This window comes from Purpureocillium takamizusanense, chromosome 1, assembly GCF_022605165.1.
Source record: "Purpureocillium takamizusanense chromosome 1, complete sequence".
In the NCBI taxonomy this organism is placed as follows: domain Eukaryota; kingdom Fungi; phylum Ascomycota; class Sordariomycetes; order Hypocreales; family Ophiocordycipitaceae; genus Purpureocillium; species Purpureocillium takamizusanense.
The window spans coordinates 999,572-1,012,461 of record NC_063068.1 but is presented as its reverse complement, the minus strand read 5'-3'; the positions used below and the strand labels follow the sequence as shown (position 1 = coordinate 1,012,461).

Here is a 12,890-nt window from a genome sequence, read left to right as displayed (position 1 = left end):
CATCACACATTCACTGTCCCGACTTGACAGTCTCACCGTCCGAATATCGCATCAATGGCCGCCTCACACTCGTCCAACGCCTCCGGGCCCAAGGTCTCCGAGCAAACTTTCAGCTCGTATGATCAGTCCCAAGGCCAAAAGTACGTCCAGGCTCGTCACGACTACAGCCCCCACGTCTACCAGGCCGTCTTCGAGCAGCATACGTCGACCGGCGGGCGTCCCGATACGCTCCTCGACGTCGGGTGTGGGCCTGGTCTCGTCGCCCGTGCCCTGGCTCCTCGCTTTGCGCACGTCATTGGGCTCGATCCCTCTGAGGGCATGCTCGCCGTTGCGAGCTCCCTCGGCGGCACCTCCTCCACCGGCGACCCAATCCGCTGGGAACGTGGCGCCGCTGAGGACCTAGACAAGCTTCCGGGCCTGGCACCTGCGAGCGTCGACCTCATCACGGCCGCCAATGCAGCCCATTGGTTCGACATGCCGCCGTTCTGGGCCGCCGCCGCGCGAGCCCTCCGTCCCGGCGGCAGCGTCGCGATCTGGACCAACGGCGACATCCGCGCCCACCCGTCCATGCCTGCTGCAGCCAGGATCCAGGCTGCCATGGACCGCCATTTCGAGGTCAACCTGCGACCGCACATGACGCCCGGGAACCAGCTCGTCATGGATGGCTACGTGGACCTGCCTCTGCCGTGGACTCCGACGCCTGGAGGCGACACCAATGATGCGGCGAGTGCCGTCGCTCAACAGTTTGACAAGGCCAGGTTTGTGCGTAAGGACTGGGCCGCTGATGAGGACTTCTTCGTCAGCAACGCCGAGGTGGACCTCGACGGCTTTGAGAAGATGATGGCGACCATGAGCGCGCAGACGCGCTGGAACCAGGCCAACCCAGAGCTTGTGGGCACAGACAAGGACGTGGTCAAAATTCTGCGCCGCGAGATCGAGAACGCTTTACATGAGGCAGGCGTGGACAAGGGCAAAGAGGTACTAAAAGGGTCGGTCTTGGGAGTTCTTCTTGTCGTCAAGAAGAGGAGTGATCTTGATCAGTAGGATAACGACTTGCGCATTCCTGTTTCTTTTGGTGGCAACGACTGTGTGTATGTATGTACATGGCACCGCAAATATTCACTCCCCCGCAAACGCCTTCTCCAAGGCCGCAATGTCCAGCTTCTTCATCCCCATCATGGCCACCATGGCGCGGTCCGCCGCAGCGCGGTCCTCGGCGGCGAGCATCTCCTTCATGCGCTTGGGCACAATCTGCCACGAGACGCCGTACTTGTCGGCCAGCCAGCTGCACTGCTCGCGGGCGGGGTCGGCGCTGAGCTTGTCCCAGAAGCGGTCCACCTCGGCCTGGTCCGCGCAGTCCACCTGGAAGGAGACGGACTCGTTGAAGCCCCGCGGCGGGGTCGAGGCCGAGGTCCCGCCGTTGAGCGCGACGAAACGCCGCCCGCCTAGCTCGAACTCGACGAGGAGGACGGACCCGGGCTCCTGGCCGTGCATTTCCTGTCCGGCCTTGGAGTAGTGCTGCCTGGTGATGATGCGCGAGTTGGGGGCGAAGACGGAGACGTAGAAGTCGGCGGCGTCTCCGGCTTCATTGTTGAATAGGAGGCAGGTGGTGATGCCGAGCGACATTTTTTTGGTCTTGCAGTGAGTTCGTCCTGACTGGGACAAAAAGCCAACGAAAGCAATGAGAGGTGTGCTATGTTTTTTGGTATTCGTTTGAGAGGCTATGACCATTGACGCTTCTCTCCCATCAACTCTCACCATCACGGAGTCGTTAAATCCTTATATAGTCAGTGTCTCGTATTTCGTACACCGACCTACGAGCTTGACCCCAAACGCCTGTGACGTCTTTCACGAAAGACTTGCTCCCGCCGCGCGTGTCTCCGTGATGCGCCGCACTTCAGCTCCCGCCTGCCCCGCGCAACGCCATTCGCCAATGTCGCAGTGAGGCGTCGTCCCTTTGGCTTCGTTCGCCAAGCAGGACCGTCGTGAGTGCCGCAGCGGCTGAGCTGCTATTGGTCCTCGCACGATTGAGGGCCAGGCAGCCAGGGCTGCCTGGCACTTAATTTGAAGTGATTAGTATGTATTTGCCAACGGCATCTCTCTGATTGCAAAGGTTGTTTGAGAGGGAACAGAGACGCGCGCAAACGTCCGGGTCGGCATGGAAGCCTCAAACACGGACCCGGACCCCCCCTCATAAGGACAATCTGCGTGCACGTGCCCCCAGACAAGCCGTGACGAGGGATATGGCACCGTGTATTCGTTGGATCGGACTCCTCGGTATTATGGATCATCAAGAGAGGCCAACGAGGCTGCGCTGACCTTTGCTCGATTTGATACCAACGAGAAATATTACGCTGCCCTTACAATTCTCCCAGTGTCGATTCACCACGGAGTGTCAGCGGGAGGCCCCGAGACCATGTCGGCATTCAGGAGGGCCATGTTACCCGAAGGTCGGAGCGAGGACCAACACTCTCGATATGCATATTTCCGAAGACGTCTTCACAACGCTTCCACTACTTGCTCTGATGCGTCAAGAAAATACTCTGAGTAGAGGTGCTGCCCGCCATGGAGTGGCAAACGGGTCATTGGGTGCTTGTGCCTACCGCCAGGTGCCGGCCAGCTGCACCTGCCGCCGTCACCACTCCCTCGTCAGGCAAGAGCGCGGGGTGTCAACTGCCTCATTACCTAGCCAGGGCTCCTCGGAACTATGCCCTAGATGTTTCTGATGAACCACACCATCTATAAGGCCATTTTTTTTTGAATCTGTTATAGATGGGTTGGTCAGCCTCCCAGTTGGCCGGCACTTTCATCGTCTCTCTCTCGCTCGGCCACTTATATAGCTCTTCTTCCTCCCTTGATAGCCCATCAAGCTCTCTTCATCAGCTGTGCGCCTGTGCCCTTTTTGTTAGGTCATGAGCCCTCATACTCCGTGACAGCTGCATCGTCGGTAGCTTCCTCTTCCTTTCTGAGTGCACGCAATTTGAAGCTTTCAACCGGCCGGCCTAGCCCACTGGCGAAGGCGCAGGCCCGGGAAAAAACAACACAAGACAAGGCACGAAGACATCATCACGTCTTCACAGCCGGTAATCAACCAGGTGATTCAGCGCCTTAAAGGTCCCGACGACTTCGAGAGCTGGCTTGTGACAGTCGAGCTTGCCCTCATGGCTTGCGATCTTCAGGATCACCTCACAGCCCCAACGCCTGACCCTGCGACTCAAGAATGGGTCCTTGACGACATCAAGACTAGATGCGTCATCATACACAACATCAGTCACGATCTGATTGCCAAGCTAAGGCAAGACGGCTGGACTGTAAACTCCACGGCGAAGGTTACCATAGAGCGGCTCAAGAAGATCCTCATGCACGTTCTGGAAGACTCGATGCATGACACGATGAGACAGTTCTTCAACATCGATCTTCGCAAATTTGGAACCGTCCAACAATTCACCAATAAGCTGCATTGGTGCTGGACGCGACTCGAAGCAGTGCTTGACAAGCCTGACGAGAGGCTCTTCGTCTATGCAGCTATGGAAGGCTTCCGTGAAGCCAGACCTGACTGGTACAACAACTGATCTCACGATGCTGGAAAGGGACAGCCACCAACAAAGGCGGTAATCTCTGAGTTCCTCGCGAGAAACGCTCGTCAGGAACTCGACTGCGAGAATGTCACGATGCTTGCCAAAGACGACGGCAGCGCTAAGACAGGGAAGAAGAAGAACAAGAAAGGCAAGGCTTCTGTTTAACAACAAGGCCAACAACCCACCTTTCAACAACGACGAACCTGGCTCAGCATGCCACACATGCGTACGTGAATGCAAATGAGCATGTCTCCCCTCATGTGGCAGATGACGTCTGGACTATTCCCGACTCTTTTCAAGATCTGGAATTTTTCTTTATCGGCGAAGTTGGTGAAGCGTCAACCGTTCATATTCCATCATCGGTTGCCCAGGGACGCAGCCAAGAACACTGCACCATTCCCAGGACGAATAAATTTTCAAGACTGTATCGGCGCAGGATCTATTTCACTGTGGTTGCTTGGTTTCGACTTCGCAGGGTTTCCGCATCCGAGGACGGCGATGTCTCGGTGCTTTATTGGCATCGAGACAATCCCGTCAGAGTGTACGCCGGGCAGTATAATACGAACGACGTGCTGATCACTGAGACTCTTCTCACGGGATCATGTAAGACCACGCAATCAGGCAACTCCACTGTCAAGAGGCCACCAAGTGGTCGAGACGCCGTCATGTTCTACAGCGACCCAGCATACGAGCAGTACATCAACGATCTGCGTTTGACCACGCACAAAACCTTTGCACACTACGTGGCGGCAGATTCGGACCCTGACAGCGCCCTACAGCTTGCCGGACAGAGAACGCCCCAGCTCGGCGAGGAGGAGAGACCCGCTCAGCCAGAGGACGCGCACATATCCCAGCCACAGGAGGAAGAGAGTCCATCTCAGCCGGAGGAGGGGCATCTGAAAGAGAAGGCGAAGTATGCGGGGTCAGAGGAAGAAAGCTCATGTGCTGATGGCGATTGAGTGACAGTCGTGCAAGTAGCTGTGTAGAGGATCACAGAACAGCTGGCTGGCATTCGACATCAATGCGATTTGGGGGGCTAGGGTAAAAAGCGTTTTACAGACCCATCGTCGCTCCTGAAAAACAGAATCAAAGAGCTATAAACGTCTCAATCCCGCGGTCTCAGTCCCCAGTGTTTCGGCAAGGTCCCGCCAAGCGCGGATCCGATTAGCGAGCGAGCCTGTCTCTCAACTAGTTAGCGCCGCAGCAACCTCCAGAGCTTGCGTCATTGCAGCATTGACGACTCACTTACATGACGGTAGTGGACATTTCTTTAGCTGCCGGCAGTGGCGCAGTCTCACCCGCTCTTCCGTAATAACCTCACCTCACCTCACCTCGACTCGGCTCACTTCACCTTCAGGCCACTTCTCCTCACGTCACACCACGTCACAGACAAGCATGCCCTCCTCCGACACCTCCTCCGAATTCGAGCTCGACCCCGTCGACGAGGCATCGTCCTCCCTGTTAACCTCCCCCGACGCACCCCTCACGAGCGCAACGCCCACGCTGCCCAAGTGGTACCGGCCCCCTCGCTGGCTCACCACCGACGACGCATCACCCTTCTTCTCATTATCCTCCATATCATCGTTATCGCCGCGGACATGGTGGTCGACAACGCGGTGGTCGCAGCACCGCGTCCCGCGCGCTGCCGCCCGCGCGCTGCGCCCACGCCTCACCTGGCGCTACGTGCTCCTCTCCCTACTCCTCCTCTACGTCTTGGTCCGCGCCGTCGTCCTGCGCCGCCCGCTGCTCGCCTCCCGCCTACCCGCGTACACGGGCCCGCATGCCGTCGGCGCCGTCGACGTCGAGGTCCCGCTCGCCGACGGGCCGCGCCTCCTCTCCAACGCTACCTTCAAGGCCACCGGACGGCCCGCCTTTGAGCTGCAGTCGGTGCTTTTTACGCTCTACTATCCCGTCGCCGCGGGGGATGCCTCCTCCTCTTCTTCCTCTTCTTCTTCCTCCTCCGCCTCACGCAACGACCAAACGACGTCGCCGTTGTACTGGATCCCCAAGCCCGTGAGCCTCACCGCGAGGGGCTACGCCCGCTTCGCGCACGTCGACAACTTCCTCGTCCGGCCCGTCTTCACCTTCTTCCTGTGGCTCCTCGCTGGCGGCATCACCGTGCCCGCGCGTGTCGACGCCCCGCTGCTACCCGTGGACGACGCCGCAGCAGCAGCAGCCACTGACGCGGTATCGCTCCTGGGCAAGAACGGGCGGCTTCCCGTCGTGCTCTTCTCACATGGCGACGCCTCGTCCCGCACCGACTACACGAATTACCTCGGCGAACTAGCCTCGCGGGGCGTCGTCGTCGCCGCGCTGGAGCACCGCGACGGCAGCTGCCCGGGGACGCTCGTCCGCCTCCCCGGCGAGCCCGACCGCGAGGTGCTGACCTTTCGCGCCTCGGAGCTGGTCGCCCCCGTCGGTGACGTTGACGATAGTGATGGTGATGAGGAAGGCGGCGGCGGCGGCGGTGGCGGTGGCAACCTCAAAAGGGGCCGGCATCGTAGTAGCAGGAGCCTTGATGAGGGCAAGCTGCAGCCCGTCGACAGCAAACGCTTCCTCTTCGACCAGCTCGAGTTCCGCAACGCCGAAATGTTCCAGGCGCTCCACGTCCTACAGGCCCTCCACGCCGGCAACGGCAGCTCCCTCGCCAGCCTCAACACCCGCCGCGGTCACGGCGGCGGCGGCACCGTCGCCTTCCCCTCCTTCGCCTCCCGCCTCGACCTCTCGCAGCTCGTCATCGCGGGCCACTCCCACGGCGCCACCCTCGCCCTCAAGTCCCTCGTCGACTCCCCGCTGCCCGCCCGCGGTGGCATCGCCCTCGACCCGGGCAAGTCGTCGGGCGACCTCGACGCCCGCTCCCGCGCGCCCCTCCTCGTCGTCCACTCCGACTCGTGGTCCCGCGCCCGCACCGTCTTTTTCCCCGACCGCCGCCCCCACTTCGATGTCGTCAAGGACCTCGTCCGCGCCGTCCTGCGCCGCGCCGGCGCCGCCTGGTTCGTCACCAGCCTCGGCACCTCCCATCCGAGCGTCTCCGACGCGCCCCTCATCGAGCCCTGGATCCTGAGCTGGACCACCGGCGCCCGCATGAACACCAAGGAGGCGCTCGAGGAGTACGTCCGCATCTCCGTCGACTTCATGTACTTTCTCAGGACCGGCCGCGCTAGGGCCCTCCTCGCCGAGCCCGTCACGCATCATGAGTACGATGAATGGGTGAGCGACGACCGCAAACAAGAGTTTCCCAAAGCCATGGCGAGATTATGGGAAGTTCACGTCAGTCCAGCCATTGACAAGTCATGATTCCTTTACATCATTACCATGACTCGGCGCTCTTGACCCGAAGCTGCCATACATACTATTTGCCACACAGCCATGGCCAGGCTCTCTCTGGCTGGCCCCCTCTACGATACCCTGATGAAGCTCACATACAATAATTAAACAATAATTCATCTGTGCTTCTCGTCTCGTCATCGGTGCCAATCCCCGCCTATATATATGCCGCCGAATCGTCACTCTCGGTACCCGTCTTGCTGCCCTTAATGCGCTTTCGACGACTGCTCAAAAACAAATCTACCATGCGTTTGCTCCCCAACTTCTGTGCCTCCCAATCCGTCTGTTCCTTGTCGGAGACGCTCGGGCTCTTTGGGCGCGACTGAGGACTCCCAAGATATAGAACTCTATCATCATCGAGACCGCGCCTTGTGAGGTCGCCTGTCGCTTTTCCAAATTGTTCCTTAAATGCTGCCGTAAGCCCTGGGCTTGACTTGGCCGGCGACAACTTGCCAGCCCCTAGACGGGCCCGTGCCCGCCGGCTCGATAGTTGCTCCTCTCGAGGCGAAGTCGCGAGCGCCATAGCATTCAGAGAACGCATCCTCGGCAACATGGCTGTTGTTCGTCTATTGCTTGCCTCGTTTGCACCGAGACTCGGCAGCGACGGCACAGTCCGGAGACAGCTCCTCAATGGGACGGGCGGTGGCCTGTCGCTACCTCCATGGTGCACGCGACTGCACGATTCCGGAGGCGAGTTTTCGTCAGTCCCCCTAGACTGCCCTTGTCTGGTGTCTATGAACGTTTGTGTCTTGCACAAGTCATTGCTCTGCCTTAATGGAGTCGAATCTCCCTTGCCTGCTGAGAGGGCCCCCTCGGACTTGACCAAGTCACCTGGAGAGTCAATCTCCGCGCGCTCTCTGACATGCCCAGTCAGGGGTAGGCTCCCCGATACGTCGTACTTTGCCTCTGCGTTCAGTGTTGTTGAGGGAGTTTCCAGCTTCGAAACGTTCGCGCTCAGCCATGTCTTCCACTCCATGGAGCTTGCTTCGGAGATGTCTCGGCTATGGAGCAATTCATGCTTACATGCTGCGTGCTTTGCAATAACCAAAGCGTCTCCATGGTCATGTTTGGTCGGCGGCGACGTTGCAAGCGCTTCCTCGCTCGTTCCAGTATCAATGTCGTCTGTGGTACACGAGTAGGAGCTTTCCGCATACATCTTCTTGAGGTCCTGCTCCGAGCCGACTGTGCTCGGATGTCGAGATGGGAGGCTGAGGGCAGACAGCGTGCTCAGGTATCTGGTGTCGAGGGCATGTGTGTAGCCCGACTCTTGCTGGTCCTTTATCGTTTCCCGCAGAGCGCGACGGTAGGGACTGGCAGCTCGAAAAAAGGGACCTGTCGGACTGCCCAAGGATGCGTAAGTGTGTGCCACACTTCTGGGCTGCTCCACATACGACGGCCTGGCTCTGTTAGGGGTCAAGCCGAGACCGTCTCCCGCTGTCGGATTGGGATACGCTCGGTAAGAAGCCATGCGAACCAGGTTTGTTTTGTCCAACCCCGAATAATGTGCCTCTGTCACTTCTCCATCCGCTTTAGGCGTGTCTTGGAACACATCGTCGTCCGACTGGACGTGCCTGATTGTTGGAGGGGACCAGCTATCGCCATGCTCGACCGAACTGCTTCGGAGTGGCACGAAATTGCGCATCTCGACCTTCTTGCAGCTATTTTCGCCGTCATTCTGCCACTTCTCACGGAGACGCTGTAGCAAAGCAGAGTAGACTTGTTCGTTAGTACTTAGGGTGTCTTGGTACCCTGACGTGAGCGCTGCAGGTCGACTGCATTGTCTCGCAGATGACGGAACATGCATGCCGTTTTCTTTAATGACAGAAAGGCGCTGACGCTCCCATTCCGCATGCGACGCAGCGCTCGCCACCGTGTTGGTAGAATTTGTCCAACTTGTGACGCGAGATTTATCGTCGGATGTCGCGTGCTGCTCCAAGTAAATACTCTTAAGGCTGCCTTGGCGAGATCGCAACTGCTGATTGCTTGGTACAGCGTGTAGCGATGGCACATGGGACGGAACTATCGACACAGACGCCTCCTCCGGCTCCTCAGCACTGATCCCAATAATGCAACTCTCGGTTTCGGACGCCGGCTGTTGGGGAAAGTGAATGCCAGGTCCAACGGCATCGTCAGCGCTGTGTGGCTTGCCGAAAAGCCCCTTGAATCTGGTGCGTAACGACCTTGAGACTTTGCGTGCCGTGAAGCGCAGCCCTGAGTGCTTTATGGCAGTAGTACTGCTACCAGAAAATGCCGACGACTGTCCAGCACTGTTGTCGCTGCTGTTGCGGAGCGATCTGGGCATCCCAATCGATGTTTCACAACGACGATGCTTTGACCGAAAGAATAGGGAAGGGTGCCTCCGCAGGCGTGTTCGAGAAGCGCTTCGCCATGCGGTATGTCCCGGAATTATTGAGCTAGTAACTCCATTGTTCACCCGGCTGCTTGACCAAGAATGTTCGGTGCCACGCAGAAAGCTCATTGACTTGGGAGCTCGAAGACTGTGCCCTCGGAAGTGGCGTGCCTGTGCGTTCTCCTTGTCGTCGCTGCCATCCTGAGCAGCAGACAGCCAGGTGTCAAGTCGATCATCTGGATCGTCGCTGGTGTCAAAATGCGATGTGGTCTGAAGAGCGGTGATCATGGATCTGGACTTTCGTAGCCTCCCCATCGAGTACGGTTCGGCCCCTAGGCCACGTTGAGGTGACAAGCCCGGATCGCCCTCGCCGTTGGGAGAGATACCCCCAGCACGAACAACACCAGGGTTTCGCGCATAATCCGACAATGCGAGCTTCAGCTTTTGGTGCGATCTGCAAGGTTCGGCCTCATATAAGGCCTTATGATGGGCAAGGGATGCCTCATTCGCTCTCACGGCCAAGGGCTTGCGTGGTCGGGCGTTCGGCCCTGCGAACCTGATACTCTGTTGCTTCTGCATGTTACAATGGCCGACAGAGCTTTGCGGTCTCGGTCTCGCGGTAGCGTCCCTAATACGATCCGTCCCACAGGCGACAGTGTTGCTCCGGGTCAGCGTACAGCCGGTCGTATCCTTCGAAGGCGACGGCACGTCGCGACTGCTTTTGCTCTGTCGTGCCTGAGCCCGGTCAAATGAAAGCTTTGCGGCAACTAGTGCGTCCCGCTCCGCGTCTGAGGGTTCGATGACGGTGAGGCTGGTGAAGATGGAGTTGGCGGACTTGCTTCGGACGAGGGGGCGTCGCTGCTTGCTGCGGGAGCTGTTGCGACGCAGCATTGCCGTACTAGCAACAGAAGCGGACCGTCGGCGTCAACCAGAATCGTTGCTTATACTAGCGGAAACTTTTTAGAAATCGGGCGTGTAAGTTGTGCTGGGATAGTAGTGAGGCTATTCGAAACGGGCACACGGTTGAAGCGGCGTGGGCGAGCTTGAAAGGGACAGTTGAGGGGCAACAAGGGGCGGGCAGACGTGGTAAGCCAAATCGCGCCCATCGTTCACGGGCAGGAGGGATGGGCGATGAAGCTCCTGCCTGCCGATGGGCAAGGACGGACGAGGTCGCATCCGAGCTGGCATTGTGAAGAAGGAGCGATGGCGGATGCTGGACGCCCACAGTACTTGTCTCGTGTCTCCCATGGGCCCCAAGAAAGGCGACCCTCAAGCGCATCAACAAGCACAGGTCTAGGGGGTGTGGCAACGCTGTATCTACACAATGAAAATGTATTGATACGAATGGACGGATGAAGCAACCTGACAAAGCCATCCTGTTACAGGGCATATCCCATGCAAACAAGTACACACAAATATAAAAACCCGCGATCTACGCCAGTTACCAAGCCCGTCTGCTATCGTTATACCCAAAACAAATCGGGGCCTCCGCGACGGCTAGGTCGCGCCGTCTGGCCCGTGGGCCGATGGAACTGCGGCCATTTAAAAGGCGATTTCGACCTTCAAGCCCTTGAGCTTCTTCTTGGCAAGTTCGGCGACATGGACAAGCTTCTCGAGCTCAGACTGGCCAGCAGACGCGGCCTCAACGATTTTGCCCTTGACGGCCATCATGTCCTCAATGACAACATCCTCGAGCTTCTCGAGCTTCTCCATAGTGCTCGGGGCGCGCTCAGCCTTGTATCCTCCGGCAGATACAATCTTGGAGAAGTTATTGCAGCCACCGCCGTTCCAGGCAAGCTTGTTGGGTGTCTTGGCAGGAATGTCGCTCAGAACTCCCTCAGTCGAGATTTCAATCAGAGTCTCCTTGAGCTTCTTGGGCGTGATGGGGGCAACAGAGAACTCGGAGTCCTTCGCAGGCTGCAGAGACAGGTAGTAGGCAAGGAGACCGCAGATGTGGGGCGAGGCCATCGAGGTGCCCGAAATGGTGTTGACAGCGTACTTGGAGCCGATCCAGGTGGACTGGATGCTCAGGCCGGGGGCGAAGATGTCGGTGCACTCGCCATAGTTGGAGAAGTAGGCGCGGCTATCATCGAGAGCAGAAGCACCGACGGTCACGGGCTGAGAGGCGGCAGCGGGAGAGTAGTTGCAGGCATCGGCGTTGTCGTTGCCAGCGGCGACAGCGAAGTGAATGCCAGACTCGACGGCGGCATTGACGGCGGCGTCAAGAGCCTGAGTCTTGCCACCACCCAGCGACATGTTGGCGACGGAGCCCTTGAAGCCCTTGCGCTTGCCGTCCTTGGCAGCCTTGACCTGCTCGAGGTGGCTCTGGGCGGCGTACTCGACGCCGCGGACCACGTCAGACATGCTGCCGGAACCGTTGGAGCGGAGGACCTTGACGGCGTAGATGTTGGCCTTCTTGGCAACACCGTACTTCTTGCCGGCAATGGTACCGGAGCAGTGAGTGCCGTGGCCGTTGCCGTCCTCGTCGGCGTCGCCACTGGGAATGGTCTTACCCCACTTGGCGCGGCCCTCAAAGTCGACGTGCTCGGTGTTGCAGCCAGTGTCAATCACATAGGCGTCAACGCCCTCGCCGCCCTCGGCAGCGTAGAGGTACTTGTTGAAGGTACCGAAGTTGAGCGTCTTACGGTGAGACACACGAGCAAGGCCCCAGGGAGCCTGCTTTTCTTCTTCGCCATCGCAGGTATCCTCAGTCACGGCATCCTCGGCGTTGAGGGGAAGCATGGTGCGGACAATCGAATCGCGCTCAATGTACTCAACCTATGCGCATGTGTCAGTGTGTGCTTCATACCACGGACAGTCCTCGGCCGAGGCTCGGACTTACATCTGGGCGATTCCGGATCTGCTCGATAGCACTGTCAGAGAAGACACCGGCATAGCCACGGAAAGCAGCTTTGGCTCCGTCGACACCAATCTTGTACTCGTGCTTCACAGTGGCGACAATGTCATCAATGATACCGCGCTTGCGGAGCTCAAGGCGGCCCTCCTCATCCTCGTTTATGTTCTTGAGCCACGAGTGGTGATCGGATGCTTTGGAGTCATCGACGTGCTCCTTGAACTTGATAATATAGGCGTTGGGGATGACCTCGGCGTGAGTGGAGGATAGAATGGGAGCAGACTTGTCGTGGATGGTGCCGATCTTGAATGAGGTGGCCTCGGCGATGGCGGCCACGGACAGGGCGATGGCGGCGGCCTTCATGATGATGGCGTGATGGCAAGCTGCCTCGTCGGTCTACCTGCGACACAAACGAAGAGGAGCCAGAAAACAAAGCGGTACCACAACAAACAGCTGCCGACGACCTCAAACGCGATGGAAAGAGACGCTGGGAGATGGGAGGAGTTGGATGGGGAGGATGCAGTTGATGTCGAAGGAGGAAGGAGGATGGCGGGAGGAGGGAGAGAGGATGACGAGGCGCTTTTGGGGACGGGCACCTGATAAGCGGGCAGCCAGTGGTGTCTCGCCCCAGCCGATGGCGGCAGTGACGCATCCAGCACTGGGGAAGCAGTGGACGTGGGAGCCGCCGGCGGATGCTATTCCCAACAGGGTTTAGTGTCTAGGCGGTCGTGCCGCACGCGCCCAACCCGGTGGATCCGACAGCGGGCCAGTGGAGGGCCCT

The 12,890-nt window shown here is 58.7% G+C and overlaps 6 protein-coding genes across 6 annotated transcripts; 4 read left to right on the top strand and 2 right to left on the bottom strand.

Moving 5' to 3' along the window:
• Positions 1-54: 54 nt before the first annotated feature.
• Positions 55-1,044, top strand: JDV02_000333 (Trans-aconitate 3-methyltransferase; the record flags this gene model as incomplete). Its single annotated transcript, XM_047981129.1, has 1 exon — positions 55-1,044. The coding sequence occupies one exon, from the start codon at positions 55-57 to the stop codon at positions 1,042-1,044; it is 990 nt and encodes a 329-aa protein (XP_047837087.1).
• An 18-nt stretch (positions 1,045-1,062) lies between these two features.
• JDV02_000332 (uncharacterized protein) lies at positions 1,063-1,735 on the bottom strand. The gene has a single exon (XM_047981128.1). It carries the CDS (start codon positions 1,729-1,731, stop codon positions 1,120-1,122), a length of 612 nt encoding a protein of 203 aa, XP_047837086.1. The 5' UTR covers positions 1,732-1,735; the 3' UTR covers positions 1,063-1,119.
• A 1,426-nt stretch (positions 1,736-3,161) lies between these two features.
• Positions 3,162-3,572, top strand: JDV02_000331 (uncharacterized protein; the record flags this gene model as incomplete). The annotated part of the gene is made up of 1 exon (XM_047981127.1): positions 3,162-3,572. One exon carries the CDS (start codon positions 3,162-3,164, stop codon positions 3,570-3,572), a length of 411 nt encoding a protein of 136 aa, XP_047837085.1.
• A 671-nt stretch (positions 3,573-4,243) lies between these two features.
• Positions 4,244-4,537, top strand: JDV02_000330 (uncharacterized protein; the record flags this gene model as incomplete). Its single annotated transcript, XM_047981126.1, has 1 exon — positions 4,244-4,537. The coding sequence occupies one exon, from the start codon at positions 4,244-4,246 to the stop codon at positions 4,535-4,537; it is 294 nt and encodes a 97-aa protein (XP_047837084.1).
• Positions 4,538-4,724: 187 nt separating this feature from the next.
• On the top strand, positions 4,725-10,588 carry JDV02_000329 (1-alkyl-2-acetylglycerophosphocholine esterase). The gene is made up of 3 exons (XM_047981125.1): positions 4,725-8,841; positions 8,898-9,073; positions 9,171-10,588. The coding sequence occupies exon 1, from the start codon at positions 4,974-4,976 to the stop codon at positions 6,873-6,875; it is 1,902 nt and encodes a 633-aa protein (XP_047837083.1). The 5' UTR covers positions 4,725-4,973; the 3' UTR covers positions 6,876-8,841; positions 8,898-9,073; positions 9,171-10,588.
• Positions 10,474-12,644, bottom strand: PRB1 (Cerevisin). Its single transcript, XM_047981124.1, has 2 exons — positions 12,098-12,644; positions 10,474-12,033 (listed from the first exon to the last, which is right to left on the bottom strand). Exons 1-2 carry the CDS (start codon positions 12,470-12,472, stop codon positions 10,798-10,800), a joined length of 1,611 nt encoding a protein of 536 aa, XP_047837082.1. The 5' UTR covers positions 12,473-12,644; the 3' UTR covers positions 10,474-10,797.
• Positions 12,645-12,890: the final 246 nt, after the last annotated feature.